Source organism: Anser brachyrhynchus (genome assembly GCF_964034855.1).
Source record: "Anser brachyrhynchus genome assembly, chromosome: 1".
NCBI lineage: Eukaryota > Metazoa > Chordata > Aves > Anseriformes > Anatidae > Anser > Anser brachyrhynchus.
The window spans coordinates 130,625,893-130,647,024 of NC_137694.1; the positions used below are offsets into that span (position 1 = coordinate 130,625,893).

General features: G+C 44.8%; 1 protein-coding gene and 2 long non-coding RNA genes across 6 annotated transcripts in view; 2 read left to right on the plus strand and 1 right to left on the minus strand.

The window, feature by feature from the left end:
• LOC308187633 overlaps window positions 1-6,592 on the plus strand; it is a 28,801-nt gene extending 22,209 nt beyond the window's left edge. The window contains exon 2 of the long non-coding RNA XR_013944831.1: window positions 1-6,592. This exon is cut by the window's left edge and continues 21,437 nt beyond it. This is a non-coding gene — a long non-coding RNA (uncharacterized lncRNA).
• REPS2 (RALBP1 associated Eps domain containing 2) overlaps window positions 1-8,177 on the minus strand; it is a 96,287-nt gene extending 88,110 nt beyond the window's left edge. For 2 of the 3 annotated variants that reach the window (XM_080575797.1, XM_080575796.1), the window contains exon 1: window positions 7,911-8,177. In XM_080575797.1, the coding sequence (XP_080431923.1) occupies window positions 7,911-8,096 (186 nt within the window). In that variant the 5' untranslated portion in view covers window positions 8,097-8,177. Of the gene's footprint in view, window positions 1-7,294; window positions 7,558-7,910 lie in introns of those variants that run through there. The other variant, XM_080575798.1, reaches the window with a different exon arrangement.
• A 6,652-nt stretch (window positions 8,178-14,829) lies between these two features.
• On the plus strand, window positions 14,830-17,633 carry LOC308181757. 2 transcript variants are annotated; one of them, XR_013941565.1, is made up of 3 exons: window positions 14,830-14,886; window positions 15,020-15,094; window positions 16,871-17,633. It is a non-coding gene; the product is annotated as an uncharacterized lncRNA (long non-coding RNA). The 2 variants fall into 2 exon arrangements; XR_013941566.1 differs by lacking the exon at window positions 14,830-14,886 and having other exon boundaries at window positions 14,974-15,094.
• Window positions 17,634-21,132: the final 3,499 nt, after the last annotated feature.

Consider the following 21,132-nt stretch of genomic DNA (forward strand, 5'->3'; position numbering starts at 1 on the left):
TAATTCTGAATGTATTTGTTAGCCCAGAGTTCTCATCTTGTTTTGCAGAAGACTAGACACATTGTTTTATTCTGAAAGAGCATCATATTGGCTTTCCATAGGCCATCATTGTGTAAATTATGCCATAAGTAAAGAACGCATGAAATGTGAAACGCTACCTATGCCAAAGCTGATCTAATGTTCCCTGGTATGGAAAGAGAGGCTTTCAGAAGAGGGAAAAATAATAATAATAATCTGAAAGGCTGATGCCAAAACCACTTGAAATTTATAATAATAATAATAATACAGCAACACTACAGACATTTGCTATTGAAGGTAGAACTCAGCTTCATGATTCATAAAGTAACGAGCAAGCAGACACTACAGGCCATGTACAGACAGCTTAAATTCAGGCTCAGCCACGTGTTTCCCATTAGCAGACTCTAAATTTTCAATGCCACCATGCCAATGGGAATTTTAAGTTCTGGATCCAGCATTTCAAGTACAACCCTGCTCAAAGGACTAGTTCTTTGCCATCTCCTGGTGCAGAAGAGGACCGGCTGAGTTGCACGTGAAGATTACAGGACTATGCAGATACAAACAGGAGATACTGGAAGAACCATCTGCAGGTTTTTTGGATGGGGGAGACTGCTCATGGCATTGGAAGGAAAAATAAAGGAGCAGAAGAACACACCAGCTAAAAACATGCTTTGGAAGCCAGGCTGTTCGAAGCTTCTCAAGACCCTTTCTTAAAAGGCAATCCCTAGCCACCTTGCTCCACGCAAGGCACTCTTGCAGCTGTGCACAGTAATTTATATTCATTAGGAAGACCACTGAATGACTCATCTAGGGTCAAGAGACCATTTAACAAGCAGCGTGTAACTTGGGGTAGTATAAGCAGGCCTCGATCCAGCTGGCGAGACCTCACGCCCAACTGCGGGCCTCACCACCGCCAAGTCAACCTCGGGCCTTCCTCCCACTCACGAACAGGCCTGCCTGGCTGGATGCGCTCAGAAAGTTGTTAACACCTTCCACTGACCTACTCTAACTCCCTGCCCCTCAGTTAAAGCACGTCATGCCGTTTACTGAGTGGTTTTAGGCTAGCACGGCACTGCATGCAGTTCGAGGTGCGATGCAGGGCCAGCTTGCTCAGACATGGCTGCCATCCCCACAGCACCTGCCAGCCCTCGCCTAGGCAAGGGGACACCAGGGCATAATTATTTTTTTTTGTTTTTAATGTATGATAACATTTTTGTTTTTATTAATTAGTATATTTAATCAAATTTAAGCCACTACGTAGCTTACTATGCATCTTAATTTTTATTTCGCAAGCAATTTGATTTTTTATGTTCTTTGATAAGAGATACACCTACCTGCGTAGGTACAATCCACCTGTGATTTATGCAAAGATAAATCTAAATGAAAACTGGAATTCATTTAAAAATAAGCAGACTATTTTCATCTGCTAGAAAAACTATACATTTCTTATGTTTACAAACACTTGTAAGTTTACAAAAACATGTTTTCTGTTTTAAATATTTTCCTAAATAAATTAAGTGTAATTTGCAGTTAGTGCTTTAGCTGATTATTTCTGGTCACTGCGTCCTACAAATCACAGCACTAATGGATCTCATCCTCCCACATGCTTCCACCTCATTATCGTATCTGAACTGCATGAAAACAACCAAGTTCTTCCAAACAGAGTTTGCAGCTTGTATGCGGTGGTCACTAAACAACGCTGCTGAAATACACTGGAAAAAAAAAAGAAAGTCTTCCCTCTGTTCAGGAAGAGGAGGTTAGTATTGTCCACGGTTGGTTTTCTACTCCAGCAGCCTTTTGTAGTTAATTATCCACTAGCTCATCCGCTCAACTTCTGCAGACAAACAATTGAACTAGCATGTTTTGCTTATTAATTTTTTATTTTACTACACTGTCAGTATGTTCAGATGTTAATACATCAAAGAAACTTGCTTTACATATATTATATCAGAAGTATTTCTCAATTCATCATATTTTAAATTTAAATAGGTTATTCATCATGATTTTTTTTTTGTCACAGAAATGCTTGCTCTGTCATTCACGAATCAGTCTTTGCTAAGTTTTTCAGCTCAGCTAAATTCATGCTTTGAGTTTACACCAACCCTGTTTTATGGGGGTGTCTGCAGTATATTCCCCCACTGAAGCAGGCGAGTTCTCTGTATAACATCTCCGTTGTAACACAGATTGTGAACATCAAGTCAGTCCACATGCAAACATCAGAATACTGACAGCACGTTGCTGCAGATAAATGCACAAAAGTAAGAGGTTATATTCAACTGTTTAGTGAACCCACTGCACTTATACAAGTACCATGACAAAACCACGCATTTAAAAAAAAATAAAAATCTTCATCATCATTACTTTATTCTGCAGCACTCTCTCATATAGAATGAAAGTTACTCATTTTCATCCCAATGGACCTTTTTCCTCCATCCCTCTTGCACAGTTATTTTAAATCACTGGCGGAGCAAAGTATTATCGTACTGGAAAATAAAATAATGAATCCATACTTAGTTGTAATGAAGGTCAATTAATGAAGGCTACAGGTCTTGACCACGCTATTTCTGACCATCAGCAGGAAGTCTATGTCAAGCAGGTTCAGAAGTCTCTGGTTTTACAGTGTGACTTGAAACACACTTGAGAAGGACCAGCTTCTACAATTTTTTTTTACTGTGCATCTCAACACTGAGGCACTCTAAACTAAGCAGTAAGCAGTGACTGCTAAGTGACAGTTTAAACTGTCAAACAACAGTTTAAAGATGTACCAGGAACTCTGAATGTTTCTTAATGGAATATATTGTTAAGACTGCTTCAGGTGAAATTTTGCCCTTTACCTTGGTACAACTTAGATTTTTTTTATTATTTTTTTTAAATACTACTACTATGTTTTTTACATCTGGATTTTGGATGTTCTTACATAAATACAGGTCTGCTTGTGACTCTAGAAAGGCAATGACAGTTTGGGGGATTGTGGCCAGAAGTACTGATATTGAAATGTCAGTTTTCTTTTCTTGCTCTATCACTTACATAAAATTGTACCTCCCTTTTGTTTCTTCCTGACTCAAAGATGTCAGCTGGATGTAATTTCTCCATGTGCCCTCCTAGCTAACATGATGTCTTTGATGTGCTTGCTGTTCATCGTTCAGCTCAATCGTATTTCCAGCACTGAGAACAGCTTGATGACAAATTCTGTACAGGGGCACAACAGAGTGAATTTTACCTTTTGTGAAGTAACAATAACTCCAGACTTTCCTCACTCGAAAAGCTCATCTTTTAACTGCCATCAGTTCCTATCCTCTTCCGCCTAGAAAAAACATTTTAAGCTAACGCTGCCCCAGCTATCGTGCAGGTAGTAATTTATGCTTATGAAAAATAAATGATAGAAAAGCCAACCCTTTACTGGCACTTTTCCAATGAAATAGAAGCTTAGCAACTTTTTTTTTTTTTAATCTATTCACACTTCTGCTTTTGAACACAACAGGACGGTTAAACAATTCAGTGTAACTATAGAGACAAGTCACCAAAATAACTCATGGACCATGCAGAGGAAAAGCAAGACTGCTGGTCTGAATTCCCTATTCACACAGAACTGGAAGGAGAGGTCCAACTAAAAAAATGCAGCGTCTGTGTAGCTCCAGAGTCGCACAATTAGTACTTGTCATCCTCGGAGCTCGAAATAACTCAGTTTGTTCGTTTGTAGAGGAAAGAATGCATTTTCTTAATAAAATTGGATCTCTGTGCTGATATTGCAAGTCCGCAAGTAAGATTAAGGTTTGTAAAACCAGGAATTAAAGATACCATCACACAACCAAGTGAGAATTAATTAAATACGTGAAAAACTAATCTAAAAGATAAGGAGTTCAGTGTAAAACTTGAGCCCCATCCTCCTGTTCTCTTTCTTAGTCAAAATCTTCAGAGATCCACAGTAATACTGGCAAACAGCAAAATTACCACTAGGCACCTCCTCTTTGCAGACCAGTGGGTAATAACTGTATAAAGCACTCTTTTATCTGAAATCCATGCACACATCAGTCCATTGGTACTTGGCATACCTAACGAATGCACTTTGGGATCACGGAGTCAATAAGCAGAGGCTGTCCTCACCCACAGCTAGCTTTAAAATTGGATCACGCCTGATTGCCCCAGATGAGACAAGGCAAAACGGCCACTGCTGCCACTTGTGGCACAGGGGTAAGTATGGAGAGACTTTTCCCCTTGCAGGCATGCGAATCTTGCTGTCACCTCCTTGTGGTCATCAGTGGTGCCTCCTGCCTGAGACGCAATCATGCAAACATTTATTTTTCATGCATGTTTTTTCTTTGCACAAATTCAGTTCTTTTTCCTTTTATTATGAGTCAAAACATAGGGCACATCCCTTCCAACTGGACCAACACTAAATTTATATGTGGCTGATGCCATTCAGTTTCCTCTATTTCTGAGCCTATGTAACAGCATGGCACATGACTAGGTTGTTCCTTCCTCGTCGACATAAATATTAAAAATAAACAATCCTAGCATGGATCTTTCAGGCAAGAGACTGTACACATTTCACAGAGTTATTTTAAAAGACCCTGGTGAAAGATTTGCCCCAGGCTCTGCGCAAGTCTAAATAAAACCTTTGTGGTGCTGCCTTTCAGCACACTCAAAGGCTTCCAGTACACGGGGAGGTATGGATGTGGTTCTGGACAGCCTGCTCTGGGTGCCCCTGCCTGAGCAAGGGGCTGGACCCAGTGACCTCCAGAGGTCCCTGCCAGCCTCTGCCAAGCTGCGAGTCTGTACGATTACACGGCCCACAAAAATCACACTGCCCTGTCCCTGCTGTGCCCTTCCCAGTCCTGTCATGCGTCTTACATTTTTAATTCCAGTTATAACTCCAACCGTTTTTCCAGAACTGAAATAACTCCTGCTGAGTTCACTCCTTGGTCCCTTCTCTAAAGCAAGTTAAATTGCTACAGTCTCTGCTGTACTCTATGGTCCTGCAGAATAGCTGATTTTAACGAGTCTGTGTCTAATGAATCTGTGTTCAAGCACTTCATTCTTAGCAAGACTCAGGGCTCTCGGGTGCACACCATCTGCTCCTTCTGACCTGGCCGTTCTTGGATTTTTTCCTGTTTAAACCAGCATTTCCTCTTCTGGCATGTACTCTGATGTTACCTGCTCTCTGCTACCTAGCCTATTTCATCTAAATTACCTCCCGGATCGAGCCAAGGAACCTTCAAACAAACAAAACCATGCCTCTTTGTTGTTTGGGAGCACACGTCCTTGTTTTTCCCATAGGAATTGCCATATTCAACAGCAGGACTCCCGCCTCGCTGCACCCACAGGACCTTTGTCGGGACTGCAAGCCCTGACACCGCATTCAAGGAAGGTGGAAGGAGGTTTCCCATAGCTCCTGTGAGCATCCTCCTGACCAACAAGAAATCTCCATCAAACACTGTAACCAAAGGCTCTCTCTCACAGGTTTATCTCACTTACTACACAAGCACAAAACCTTGAAGGCAACGGCACAGGTTCAGCACTTGCCATGGCACCGAATGCCAGTTCTGGAAGCACACCCGGACAGTAAGACCACTCCTCATGAATACCTTGAGGAAAAAAATGCTTAAGTCACGCACAGCTTACAAAATGGTCCACGGCCACCTCCTGCTGTAGCCCACGTAAGGGCCGGGGAATAGTACTCAGTACCTTCTGCACTGTGCGGGCTCAGCTCACTTGAAATCCAGAGCCATTTTCCAATCCAAATCTCCACATTTCCGACGTGACAACACCCAGCACGACCGTTTCTTGATGGCTCTGTAGAGATGCCAGCTTACGAAGCACTAATTGTGACAGATGGGGATTTTGAAAGGATACATTTTGTTTTGAGAAAACATCATGGTCAACAGTCATTTCAAAGAAAACATGTTACCTTAACCCAAACGAGTTGCCTCTGCCTAAAATGGGTGTTCTCAGCACTAGCAGAAAACAGCTACCACGAACTGCTATGCCTTGTTTCCACAATTGTTAGAATGGTACTTTTAAAAAAAAAAAAAAAACTATGAAATTTCATTTTTGGAGGATAACAAAAGACAAAGTATCAGCATATATCTCAGAAAAAAACAATGTTGTGTTTTTGCCCATATCTGAAGATCCACGCTTCCATTTTTTTTTCATTATGGCAATTCATTTTTTTCTTCAGTTCCAGTAAACGTTCGTAAGAATACCTGACAGCAGCGGGCTTGGTGGATAGGAGCTCCAGCCACAGACCACAGCTTCACCGTGATTAGTGCCATATAAACAAGAGGGGCTGGGCAGGAAGGAAGAAGAGAAACAACCCCAGATCCCAAAGGCCTTATTATCCTGAAGATTCCTGAAGCCAATTACCAGTTTCCCAGTAACATTCGCCTTACATCATAAATATACCTGGAAATAATCTAAAATACTAAAAAAAGAAGAAAAAAAAGAAGACTGAAACATTTCCAGGCTTAAGTCACACGTTATAATCCAGAGTCTCCAAAGAAACCCCCAGAACAGCCTGTGATAATATGACAACCAAATTCACTTAAATGATAGGATAAGGATCTACATAGTAAAACTAAGAGGTTTTTTTTCTGTAACTCTTCGGAAAATGAAGTGACTAATACCAAAGTCACACAAATTTACTAATAGGGCTTTAATACGCTTCTTCAGTACGCTGTTATTTGAAATTAGATGCCTTCTTCTTCCTCTTTGCCAGGACCTGCTCTCGGTGCTGGATCTATGCGATACCTTTGCCTTCCCCACCGAACTCCCCTGCAGGTCGAAGGCCACGGCGTGACTGCAAACAAAGCACTGTGGTGCCTGGTCAGCTGCGGTTTGCGTGTCTGGTAAACAGTGCAAGTAAGAGGAGAAAAGCATCCTCGAAATATCACCTTTTTCATTCAGAAACACCTAGGTAATATGGATTTACACAATATAAAGTTGTTGACAGACGACCTGACAGTCAGGAAGAAGAGTGGAGGAGGAGTCCTGTTCCCTCGGGCCAGCTATAACTACACTTCAGCCCCACTTTGACGTGATTTTTTCCGCTTGAAAATTTCCATCTGTGGGTCAAATCACCCACCTGCGGGCAGGGAAAAGCAGAAGCCCACCCCTTCGGGGTGACAGGGAACAGAGCGGCCCTGGCTGCTCCCCGCAGCCGGGGAGGGTTTCGTGGGAGCCCCATCACCTCCGTGGGGAATTGCTGCCGGGGCTCCGCTGCTCACACCGGGCGAGAGCCTCCCGCTTCCCACCTGAACGCATTCACGTACGGGCGTACCGATGCGACCCTGTGGCTTGGTGTCCAGCTGCACTGAAACACCCCTCGAAGATCAAGGTGAGGGCAAGACTTCCACGCGCTGCGTGCCATCCGCAGCCCCGCCGACGCTGCTGTCCTTTCGATACCGGGCGGCTCTTGGGAGGCAGCTAATGGCATTACCGAGCTGCCCTAACCGGGAGGCTGCATGCAGGCGTGGGGGGCTGCGCCCAGAACTGCGTGTGCCCCGGGGACACAAGCTGGGGGCAAAGGGTGCAGCGCCCACCCCTAACGCACACGCACCTGGGCAGCGGGGAGAGAAAGGCGGATATCTGCAGCAGCAACAGCTTGACTGAAGATAAGACAAAATAAAATAATAATAATAAAATAAAATAACAAAGCAATAAAATAAAACAAAATAAAACAGAATAAAACGAAACGAAACGAAATAAAACGAAAAGAAATGAAGCAAGGGGAGCCGGAGCCGCAGCCCCGAGCCGCCGGGCGGCCGCCGTGCCCCCCTCCCGCAGCGCCGGGCTCCGCTCCGTGCCGCCGCCTGGCCCCGGGGGGCCGCCCCGCGCCCCGCTCGCCCCCCGGCCGCCCGGGGCCCCCCGACCCGCCCCGACCCGACCCGACCCACCTGGTGCAGCGTGTCCGGGGGCAGCTGCGAGGCCCGGAACAGCTCGCCCACGCTGCTGCCCCCGGCGGCCGCCTCGGGGGGCGGGCAGCAGCGCGAGAAGAGCTCGGAGTAGCGCTGCTGCTCGCTCTCGCTCAGCGGCAGCCCGGCGGCGGAGGCGGCGGGGCCCCCCGGCGGCCCCGGCTCCATGTCGGGGCGGCGCGGCGCGGGCAGAGCCGCTCGGCGGGGCGGCGGGGCCCGAGCCGCCGGGGGAGGCGGGGCGGCGGGCGGGCGGGAGGCGGCGCCGCGGCGGGGAAGGTGCGGCCCTCGCCTCAGCGCAGGGGGAGCCCCCGCGGCCGGCCGGTGCGCCCCGGGGGTGCCGCAGGGCTCCGTGCGCGGTGTCGTTGCCCCCAGCAGCCGGGCGGAGGGACGGCGGCGGTGCCGCTGGGAGCACCGCCCGCTGCCCGAAATAAGGCTGCGTGGGCGACCCGGCACCGGGCAGTGCTGTGGTGCTCTCACACTGAGACTCGGTGGGCCGCTGCTGAGAGACTAAGAGAAAATAAACACCGCTACGTTCTCTGTCTACCTTTCTTCACTTCAGTTTCGAGGGCAAAGAGCCCCTCGTTTACCGAGACGAGATTTCTCTTTACCACTCACAGAATCACCGGCTGGCTGAGGTTGGGAGGGACCTCCAGAGATCACCTAGTCCAACCCCCCTGCTCAAGCAGGGTCACCCAGAGCACGTTACGCAGGATCGCATCCAGGCAGGTTTTGAGTATCTCCAGGGGAAACTCTGCAACCTCTTGGGCAGCCTGCTCCAGTGGTCTGTCACCCAAACTGTAAAGTTCTTCCTCATACGGCGATGAAACCTCCTGTGGTTCAATTTATACCCCCTACCCCTTGTGCTATCGCTGGCCACCACTGAGAAGAGTTTGGCCCCATCCGCTTTACATTGTCCCCTCAGGTATTTATAGAGGTTGATCAGATCCTCTCTCGATCTCCTCTAGGCTACACAGGCCCAGCTTGCTTAGTCTTTCCTCACAGGACAGATGCTCCAGCCCCTTAATCATCTTCATGGTTCCTACACTGGACCGACTGCTCCTCTGCAGCACCATGAATGGTCCTGTTGTAGGCGAAGCCCGGCAGGTCACAAAATCCCAGCAGAGAGGCTGCCTGTGGGGTTATGTTGCTTGTCAGGCTTGCCTCTCCTCCTGTCATTTCAGCAGATGAGGTAGTTCAAGGCATAAGGTAACCAACCCATGGCTTTCACTGAAGGTTGCCTTCATGAGAGGCAGCAACCCGCCGAAGGGCGAGCGTTTCTTTTTCTGAAGGCTCTGGTGCTGACAAGAGGCCTGGCCCCCGAGAAACCAGATGGACCCGTATCCAGTCACGCTCTTTTTCCGTTGGCAACACGTGGCTAGTGTCGTTAGGTGTGCTCCTGAAATACAAAATGTTTAGGAAGTAAGCGCGTTTTAATTTTTATGTGCTCGGTTACTATTCATTCTGGAAAAAAATATAATTAAAAAAATTTCATATAGTGTTATGACTGGAAAATATTAGGTTAGGGTTACTTCAATTATAGTTGTTATCGATTAATTTGTCTGTAAAGCCAAAAAAAACCCACTTGCTAGCACATCAGTGTCTTCGTAAACAAGAACTGCTGTTTCCTTTCAAAATTACTTTATCCTCTCCACAGCGAATATAACCGTGCCTCCTTCTCCCCTGCACAGAACAGGGGAACCTTTAATTCCTCTAATCCAGAACGAACACACGTGCCGGTCTTCTCACTGTTCGCAATGCCGCACAGGCTGGGATTTGCAGTTACTGCGGGGACACAGCTGGTGATCCTGATAAAAGATAGAGGGTGAGGGGACCATAGGTGGAGAAAGCTTTGTTCCTTTAGGGACAGAGGATTGCTGTGGTATTTTGTCATTGTAAGGCATACGGTTTGGGAGGAGGGTGGGTGTATCTGAGAAAGTGAATCTTGAAGCCTGACTTGGAAAACCCAGAAAAATTACACGAGTCCTCTCCAGAAGGCGCTGCAGAGCGGAGTGAGCTGCACCAGGACTGCCCAGTTCTGGAAAGCCCAAAGATGTTGCTCACCCTTTCTGTGCCTTCAGTCGGGTACAAGGTCCTGGTCAGGAAAAGGTACCTGCACCGTGGAGATTACATGGGTCATCTTTACCTAACCATAGGCATATTTAATTATACGGCTCTTGTGAAAATAGGATAATAACTTCAGATTAGCTTGTGGAACTACAGCTGTCTTACAGCTGAAGTTGAAGAAGAGAGATGTTATTCTGACAGGAAAAAAAAATGCTGTCAACATCTTCTGCTAATTTTGCATTTTCCTGTGACTGAAGATGCTTGCTGAAAATTGACCAGCTCAGTACTTGTGCTGCTAATGTCTTATCCTAACAAATTCTCCCTTCTCCAATGCCCCACCAGGCACCACTTGACATTTGTTGATGTGTTGGCCTCAGTTTTTCTACAGTGGGCATGGCAAGGAGATACTGGAAATGCCCATTGCCCCCTAGTCTCTCTTACCAGCCACACTGCAAACACAAACACAGCCTTTTTTTTTTTTTCCTTTGGACAATTTTCTCTTCTTTCTTGACCTGCACAACTTACATTACTCTTTACGTGTCACCCACTCTCACCAAAACAGACGGAGAGTCTGTGTACAAAACCAGCCTGCCCCGCTACCATAACCTCCAAGACTCCGAAGGACCAAACCCCCGCGAGCTGAAGAAGGAGGCAGGGCAACCAGCACTGCTCCTCTCTGCACACAGCGGAGGGGACGGTGCCATCGCTTGGTGCCAGCTGAGCATCCCGTGGGACTGAGCACACCTTCAGGTCTGCCTGATGCTGATTGCAAGAACTGGGGCACCCCGAGAAGCCATGCGTGCGTGCTGACTGTGTGCGATGTGTAATGGCAGTGGAAGTATTTGCCTGTGGGACGTGGTAGTCCGCTGGTACAACATTTCGATAGTGGCCTCATCCTCCTCTCTCTATGCTGGTATTGACAGACATCGCATGTCTAAAGTTCTTGTGAGGGTACATTAGTTCAGGCTGAGAGGCACCCAGCGGTAACAGAAGCCATGCAAGTACCGTAGGAAGATGGTTTAAACCTTCCTGTTTACAGGGAAGTTGTGATGTCATTATAGGCTACAAATGTTTCTTGCAACTAACAACCTCTACCTATCAGTAAATCAAAACAATGTAAGTATTTATTGTTTGCTGGAAAAAAAAAAATAATGGCAGTAATGTAAACTGGATTGAAATCCGACTTATCAAAGTATGCTTTAGATCTGTGTGTGGTCCTCCTTTCCTCCCTGCCTCCCCCACCCAAATAACAACGCAGTGACTTATTCTAAAAACAGCCAGCAGCAGTCCTACAAACAATTCCTTGATCAAGTGTGGGAGGGAGATGAAAGTGTTACTGGAAAAAAAAAAAAAAGAAAAAAAAAAGGAATGCTCCTTCCAAAGATTTGCTAATAGGAATTGTACTAATATGTATGATGATAGGTAAGTTTTTTTCCATAATGAAATCATCGGTATCAATAGTCATATATAGTAGGACATGTAATATGTAATTAAAAGTAAAAAATCCCTTCTAATATGGTAGTATTTAGGGGATCCTGGGAATATATATACATGTATGTATATCTCTATATTATTTTTTTATTATTTTATTTTTGAGCAGTACAACCCAAAGACCAGTCACTAGAACGTGTACATTATTTCACTTATCATAGGGTTCAGACCGTGTTAAGCTTGCCCTGGCCTGAAAGGCACGAGGCCCAGCTGACAGCTGCGTCCTGTTGACAGTGACAACACCCCGCGTATCATTGGGCGAAGCTTCAGAAACACAGGCAAATGTTTGGCTGGAAAACTGTCATCTAGATTTTCCCAAACCAGTCTGAGTGAATCAAACCCCTTCTACTAATAACATGTTAGGGATTTTTTATTTGTTTTCTCTGGAAAAGGAGAAAAGGCTTTGGTGACAAGTAGCTGGTTGCACAGGTTTCATACCCAGGGCATCAAGCATGCTTGGAATGCAGCTGACAGCCTCGTAGATCCATGCAGCAATTTAGTGTGCAAATACTCTTGCTGAGAGTACAGGTCCTTCATTATTCACGTTGCTGCTTGCACGAAGATGTTCCATCTCCAGGAAAAACAGGAGAAATGTTCAGTGAGCTGCAAAATTCAGTTCCTTGTCTTCCAGCTTGTTGATGCCTCTAGTGCATGAAAAACACCGAAGAAAGAGTGGCTATTTCCTAGCTCTGACCTATTCATAGATTTCAAAAATCAGATGGCATCATAGGTGAAAACTGCCTCCTCTGAGCAGACTGTGGAAGATACAGTTCATGACAGTTGGTTTTTTTTTTCTTTTTTTTTTCTGTAAACAGCTGAATCCATAATAGAGAATAACAACTGAAGCCATAAAATATTTGACAAATATCCCCATATTTATTATTTCAGTAGGGAGGAAAAGAGGAAAAGACGACCACACACAGCTTTAAAACATACTTTGATAAATCAAATTTCTATCTGGTTTACGTAAGTGGCATTATTTTTTTTTCCAGTAAATAATAAATACTTACATTGTTTTGATTTACTGGTATGTACAGTTTCTTAGTTACAAGAAAGTTTTGAAAGCTTACAATGATATCACAACTAGCTGTGTTTAGAATAGTCTTCATACAAAGTATTTGTACAAATGCTTACACATGTAGTATGAGCTTCAGTGGCATAAGGCTAGGCCCATGCATAATCTTTAAAAGATCAAGACAAAAAATAGTATACGTATACTGCTTTTTAAGTAACTTTCCAGGAAAGTACAGGTTCATTTCCATTAATTTTCATCAAAGTCCTTGGTAGTTTTTTTCTTCTAAAATATTGGCTTCAAGTAAAACTGAAAAACATAATATTTTAGGTGCTCATTTGCTATATTTTTAGTTTTATTTTGAAAGATTATCCACTTCCTTTTATGTTCCATAGATGGAAAAGGTCACTCAACACACCGAATACAAAAATGTGGTTCCTCTATCATTTGTGCTTTAATTTAGGAAATTCACGGAGCCTTCAGCAGCAATCAGTGCATCTGGTTTCAACCAGAATACACTAAACCTTACCACATAGCAGGACGACACTTCCTAAAGATCTTATCATCAGCACGCCTGAAATCCTGAGCCAAGAAATGCTGCTCGAGGAAGATCTGCACGATCCTGGAAGTCGCGTGCAGAAAAACGTAGATTGGTAAGGTCATATGACTGTCTTCTCCCACAGACATGAGTTAAAAGAGGGGTCCTGCAGCACAGCCTGAAAGTTAACTGTGTTCTCACGGACAAGGAGGGGAATGTGTGTCACGCAGAAGGGCGATAACGAGAACATAGACTATAATTAAAGAAAATTTCTTAGTGCTTGGTGGGGTGGCTAACGTTCCCTCGCTTGTTAAGTCTAATGAACTGCTACTGGCAACCACGTTCCTAAGTGCATAATCACCACGGAAAGGCAGAGAGACATTACTCATTGCAATGGAGCCACTAATGCAAAGCAAATGTGTATTTTCCAATTGAAGAGGTAACAAATAAAAAAACACACTGCACATTCACTTTTCTGTGTGTTTTTCAGCTAATTTGCCTCTCAAAAACTTTGCCTTAAGACTCGGAAAAAAAGCCTCTAAGAAGTGTTCAGTTACGAGATACCCTGCTGACCAAAAAGGGCTTTCAATGCTTCTGCTGCGGTCTCATGCTTCGTATGCAGTTTTGACCTAAACGAGTTTCCTTTAGGAAAATAGTATGCCCTTATGCCATTTTCATGGTTACATTTTAACAGAGAAAATAGTCAGCCTTGTCCTCTAGTTAATTCATCAACTTGATATAAAGCACAAACAAATCAGCTGCAAAGTGCTACAGATTCTTCTATCACCACTGACAGCGGAGATAACAGCAACAATAAATTATATTTACTGCTAATTTTCCCAGGCCAAATACAGCTACAACAACGTCATTGCAATTGCAGTATCATCACAGGCATTTTCTACAGGAACACGGAGCGTGCCATAACACTTGCAACCTGCACGTGACACATCTTTTTGTCCAGCACCAGCTTGAGAAAGGGTGGACTTTCACTGCATCACTTGTTATGCAAAAGCTGCCGTAACTGAAACCCAGCCTGCAACGTGATAGCAAACTCTAGCTCCCAGACCTCGCATGCAGAGAGAGAGAGAAACGCGCAGCTGGCCCGCAGCCACCAGCAGCCACAGCTGCAGCTCCCTCCTTCGCAGCACTGCACCGTGGCCTCTTTACCTCTCCTAACCCAGCCTGCAAGGCAGGGTTTGCCTGCAGACAGTGCCAGGAGCCGTGCGGCTGCGTCTGGTGCAGGGCTGGCCAAGTAAGTGCTCAGTGCCCTCGGTACAGCTCAGCCAGCGCTGCTTAGAGACACGCCAGCTGCAGCCTGGTTGCAGAGCCGCTACCACATCGTGTGAGAAGCTCCTCTCCCTGCCTAGCTCCAGACAGGTACTTGGGGCATCGCTGTGGAAGGAAAGAAACCTGAGAGTCCCGAGTTGCCTTAGTTTGGATCTGGCGTTGCTTCTCAGCAGTACAGGAGAAATTCTTGTCATTTTCTGCAGCAGGGACAGCCTCTGACCGTCAGAGCCACAAAGGCACAGAGGCAGCACAGGAAGGACAGCACAGACCACAGCTGGGCTTGTACAGCCCCTGCTAGCCCAAACAGCTTTCATCTCCTGCCCGCTCATGGCCAGCAATCTGCAAGTAGGGGAAGGTACCACAGAGGTAAATCATTGCCCCTCTCCCGTGCAAAAGGCAGAGCTGCAGAGCTGCACGCAGGAGATCCCACATGGATCTGGGAGCTTGAGCCTGGCCACAGTGAAGGCGGAGCACAAAGCAGTTTGCAGCACATCCCCAGGGACTGTTCTCCCATTGAAGGCTCTCACAAGGGAGGGCAAGAAGATCTTCCCAGACCCCTCTTCAAGGTTTGTTCCCCGCTTCCAGACTTCAGGAGGGAGCACAGCTAGCCGGTCAGCTCATCAGAGTACTGCCAGCCAGCTTCCTCACTCACCTTGCTGCAGCTGCAACAGCTTTGCTGAAATTATTCTTCATTTACAGCGGTACGAAAAAAGAAAGGACTGATACTCCTTGACACTCCTTGAGCCAAAAATCCTTTATAGATTTTCTATTTAGGTATTTAAAGCCAGGATTTAAAATAGGAATGGGATTGGGTTTAAAATATAGGCTAGTCTGTGCATAGGAACATACATTTTATGTCATTGAGCCAACTCTGTGTTGGTTTTTATAGAAAATCTTATTTTTCTATTTTTTAATTATGTGTTCTCATTGCTAGTACTGAGTAGCAAAGACTAAATATTGTTAAAATTTCCTTCACCACTCACATGTATTCTTCATTTTTCCCCGATGTAAGAATTGCAGGCAGGTGACAGGTGACATTCAGTATAGAGATTAGATATTAAATCTCCTCATGGTGAAGAGGGAAGGTGCAGGTAAGGAAGATAAATTACAATCTTGTGACTAAGGATTTTATCTTAGTGAGATTCACAAAAACCTGGTACCCTTCCTATCTTTGTTATATTTGCCACACAATCCTGCAAACGTTCTTCATTAGTAGTACAAATAAATTATTTTTTAGTCTTACAGCAGTCTTGTGAGGTACAGTCGAGGTTTGTAGGGCATTCAGGTGCTCTGAAAGGGTAATGGGGAGCAAATAAACACAGTGAGGGACTAGCGGTCAGATTATTCCTGACATGAACTCTGGGGCGACCTGAGGTGTGATGACAGCGACTAACAGGAAATGAGTTGGAGAAATGCAGAATCGAATTACGTGGCTCAGAAGTAATTCTGTGCAGACGACCAGGCTCTGCCATACAGCCAAGTTCAGAGACCCCCGGCAGCAGCCAGCTCCCAGATCAGAGTGGTACAGCTGCCCAGGCCTAGGCTGACAAGCTCAGGTGAAGGACGATGGCAAAGTTGCTTTTGTGGAGTCCAGACCATCATCTGTGAACAGCACTGGGCCGGGTGACACACTGGTGGGTTGGTGCCAGCCACAGGATTTGCAGTGTTGCTCAGCACTATGTCGTGTGGCCACGCATCAGGAGTGGACTGCACACGAGAAACATGGGGGCACAACGCCCTCGAGGAGAACTTTAGGTGGGAGAATAGTCAACAGCACAGTAAAAGGGACAAGGTTTAGAAGCATCTCTCCAATAAAAGAAGGAAAGAGCTTCTCCCAAGCTGCCCCCACCCTTTTTCATCCCCTTCCTTTGGGTAATCAATCTGGTGAAGGGTCTAGAAAACAAAGGGTCGATCTGGGGATGGGTCCAGGGCAATGAAGCTGGTGAAGGGTCTAGAGAACAAGTCTTATGAGTAGCAGCTGAGGGAGCTGGGGTTGTTTAACTTGGAGAAAAGAATGCTCAGGGGAGACCTCATTTCACTTTACAATTACCTTAAAAGAGGTTGTAGTGAGGTGGGGATCAGGCTTTTCTACCAAGAACCATGTGATAAAACGAGGGGAAACAGCCTCAAGTTGCACCTGGGGAAGTTTAGGTTGGATATTAGGAGAAATTTATTTACTGAAAGTGTTGTGGGGCATTGGGACAGGCTGCCGAGGGAAATGCATGAGTCACCATCCCTGGAGGTCTTCAGGAAATGTGTATTTGTAGAACTTAGTATCATGGTTTAGTGGTGTACTTGTCAGTACTAGGTTACAGGTTGGACCAGATGATCTTAGAGGTCTTTTTCAGCCTGAGTGATTCTGTGATTCTATGATCTCAGGGTTCCCTGCCCTGGCTGTGGGTGACCTGGGAACTTTGCCATCATCCCTTCCTCATCCTCCGCTCCGGTGACTTACCACTGTCACCCCTATCTCCCCTTGCTGTATACCTCCCTCTGCAAGCTACATGTGAACCTTTGTGTTATTTCCCTTCCTCTTCCCTCTCTTTGTAGCTGTAGAGGACTCTCTTCACTCCACTTCTGTCAGAGGATTCAGCCCCTTGGACTAGGAAATCCTGCTCCAGTGCCTGCGGGTATCCTGTGGAACCTATGGCTCATGCCACCTCGTAATATTCAGCTCTAAACTGCAGCAGATCTGCCACAGTGGAGGTCAGCCGGGCAAAAAGAAGAAAGAAAGAAGCTCTGCCTCAAAAGATGCCTATGCAGAGAATCACGGGCAGGGTGTAAGCTCACTGCTGTTCCCCTGGGTTAGCCGGCCCTGAGGCTGCAGCGAGCTGGGAAGCTCAGGTGCACCGGTGGAGCAGGGCACTGTGCAGCTCGGGGCTGCCCGCTGTGCCGCCGGGACGTATCCTGCGCCTCCCCTCGTCACGCACGGCTGCAGAACAAAGCGATGGATACAGCCTTTCCTGTTTGCTCGTCGGGGTGTGGTAAATCAGCCGTTCCTGGCCCTAATATTAGAAAAAACAATTGGAGCTCGGCCACAGGATGTGTAGCTACTCTCTTGCACTTGGTCAGCTAGACGTTTTACAAACATTTCCTACAACAATGCTCCAATTGTACTCGTAAATGACACTGCAAGCCCCGCTGTTCCGGTGCAAGAGCATTGCAGTGGAACTCGGGACTCTTCTGTCCTAAAAGAGCTCTGCACATAGCTAGAGACGGAAGGTTTTACAAAACTTTGACATTTTAAATTAAAACTCCTAGGGATGTCTGGTGGTTTGGCTTTAACACGTGGACCAGTTAAGCAGCGTCCGTGCCTAGTAGTCCTGCAGAAACCATAAAGGGATGTGAGGAAGCCACAAAAGAACTGTTCTGAAGTAGAAGTGCTGAGAAGTGAAGCCCTTCTTACTAGGGTCCCTGGGCTCATAGCGAATATCCACTCTCTTCTTCTAGCGAGCGTTTCTGAGCAGTCATACTTTTGAACATTGTTGTGCTTTCCACATCGTTTAAATAATATACATTTAGCAAGCCTCGACCTCTCTGAAACTGTGGTTAGTTTAAGGGAAGAACTCATAATTTAAAGAGTGTAGTGTATTTGCTCAAAGAGTAATTGATTTGGAGGAGTAAGATTTGCTCAGAGTTATGGGATGGTTTTTTTCTTTCTTTTCTTTTTTTTTTTTGGTTGATAATTTTTCATTTTGATCATTCAATGTATACAAGGCAATTTTTCTTTGAAGTCTGTATCCCAGTACAGTTACAGAAGAGTTTGCTCATACCTAGAAATGCTTATGCCATCTGTGTCGCATTAATTAACTTGTAATATTGGGATAAAACAATATGAAAAAGTTTATAAATTATGAAGATCCACAGTCAAAACCTGAATGTGGCTATACTGAGTTTTGGGGGTAATTTTACTACTTTCTAGTGCCAACTCTTGCTATGTACACACAGTCAGGGAACTCCATACCTTGAGGGCCAGATCTCTTTGTACTTCCTTAACTTTAAAATCCATGAAAGAATACTGAATTTCCACAGGGCTGCCCACAGTTGAAAAGCTGAGCACGTGCAAGATAATGACCTACGAATTTACTGTAAGATAGCACTGTAAAGATTTGCAATAAATGAGTGTGCCAGATGAGGCCCAATCTCAAACGTTAGAGTATAATTTTCTACTCTAGTAAATTGTCATTGAAGCTTTAATGGCAGAGTGAATCCTGAGCAGGGACCTAAATGAAAAGTCATCAACATCTAAAAAGTCAAACAGCTCGACCAGTTACAGGAAATGCCATGGAAAGAAAATTAAATAAAAAGAAAAGAGAAAGCTAAAAGGAATAGCTAAGCTGGATGACTGGGTGTGAGTATTGCAAAATCCTTCAAAATTCAAAAAATTTATCAGTTTTCAGACCAATATATTTTTTCTAAGTTATCCACAGTGAAAACATCTCAGCAAGAGGAGCAGTGATGGTCTTGCATAGTAATATTAGAGATGCTTGAAATCTGCAGTTCAAAACCAATCTCTCTGGGACATTGAGTGAACAGATGTTCAGAGGCAGTCTGCTGCTTGGAGTACTTACAAACTAAAACCACATGAGAAATGTCTTAGCTGCTGATGTTCTCAAGAAGGACAGACTATATTCTGTGGATGTTTTAAAAGTCAGCTCTAGTAATCCTTGATGATCCTACAGATTCAGAAAAATCCTAATATCTTATTCTGAGAAAACTCAGCGGAGAGATGCAGATGAAAAGCAATTGGGTTATCAGCATTCCTAACTAAAAATAATAATTTTGTGAGAAGCAGGGTTTATGAAGTGTGGTTTTCCCACACTTCTCTCGTCTGGATGTTTGGGTGCCCACAGGGGGGTGAGGGAACACCACAAACTTTCCCCAGTTTGAACATTGCCTTGGTCTGTTTCTGCCCTCCCAGCAGTGGCTGAGCATCCTTCTGTTCTGAAGACTTGAAGGAAGCATTTGCTTGTAGCTTCTCCTGATCAACTGTGAAATTTAGTGTCAGATGTAACAAGGATAAAAAAAACTCTGTAGCTGCCATAGGAAATCTTGTGTTATCAGTTAAATTAAAACTGAGAGAAAAAACTTCACACTCAGAAGGAAGAAATTAGCATCCAGTTGGCAAGGCATCTATATTAAACCAGATACTGATCTCAGCAGCACCAGAATTAATTAGGAATAATTGCAATCCACTTCTGCACTGAAGAGAGTAATTTTTTTATGATTATGTATTTTCTTATCTGTATGCTTGAGCCTTTAAGATTATAATCACATTTTTAAATGTTACTTTGGTTTAGTAACTGAAGATGGTATCTGAGGATAGATGGCATGTATTAGGACTGTTCTAGACAAAACATCCTACACAAAAATAAATACCGAGATAAAAAAATAGAGCACCACAAAATTAGGAAATGTCACAAGTAAGATGGCCTATACGATGTTATTTCTGTCCTGTTATGGGCACAGAGGCCATAATATAAATGCAAGGTAAAAATTAATTCTATAAAGTTCAGCTATATTTGCTAAATAGTGATGGAACCTAGCAGATCATCTGCTACTGGGGAGACGTGACCTTACTAATTCTGAATAAGGACACCTTCTAGCAGTGAACAAGATAATTATATTGTGAAGTGTAGTTCAAAGCCTTGGAAGAGGTGATGTTGAGTAGCACAGGGGGCTGAACAAGCCAGAGTTTGGCTTGAGTGGGGCCCAAGCAGTTAGGGCAGGTCAGGGAGAGCTGGGGGAGTGGTTTGTGATATTTCTCTTCCAAACTCACTCAGCACTGAGCTTTGCAGGGTTGGATACCTGTACCACAGCTGTAAATGAGCGGACTAGCAGCACAAGCAATTAACTCCAGTTTCTCTTGCAGGGATGTAAAGCGTACGGTGTATGCAGTCTCTGGAGAGCCTCCCTGAAGTGTGGCACTGTGATTTCTCACACATGACATTAACCCCTCTGTAAAAATGTGCATAGGCACAGAGCCACGCTTTCTTCATGATTAAATGATTATGAGAAAATACTTAGCGATACGAGTGCAAAATAGAAGAGGTGAAACTATAAATCACGGTGACTTGTCCTTTGCACCAGAACTCCCTACATAAGGTCAAAAGATACAGTGGGTGAAATAAAGGACAAAAGCTCGCAGAGTGCCTGCTCTGACAAGCCTCTAGAGTGCTATAGTAAGTTCAGCAAGCTGCTTACGTGTAGTCCGCTCCCACTTCTAAAGATACGGATTTTTTAACCATATTTCTCACTACAGTTGATTTTTACTTCAACAGCAATAAAATACCATCAAGGAAAAAAAATCATAACCTTTTCTTTTGCAGCCCATTTGCTAATCTGTGCAAATCTAAGTAACTGTGTAGCCAGAGAAGTAGTAATAAGGCCAACAGTTGCTGCAGTGAATTAGCCTCTATAATTGAATCTGTGTATGCGCATCTCAGCTCTGAAATTAGATGAAATGCAACGCCTGTTGTGTTCCTGTATAGCCGTGCTGACTATATTGGGTTCCACGTGAGTAAAGATACGTGTCAACGTACTGTGCTAACGACAGACCTGGTCCGTGATGAAATACTTCACAGCAAAGAACAGCCATATGTTAAAGAAAGGGGAATAAAGAGGGGGAAAAAGCTCAGCCACTCCTTTATTTTTTTCAGTACTACTCAAGACATTAATTGCAGAAAATGAGGCACCTAAAAATATCTGAATATAGATTTCCTCGCAGCACTGACGAGCAATTAGGCTTGTTTCCCTCTACTGTATGTTTGCCCGGTTCTGCTGGTCTTGTACTTCTGCTGCCTGACAGCAGA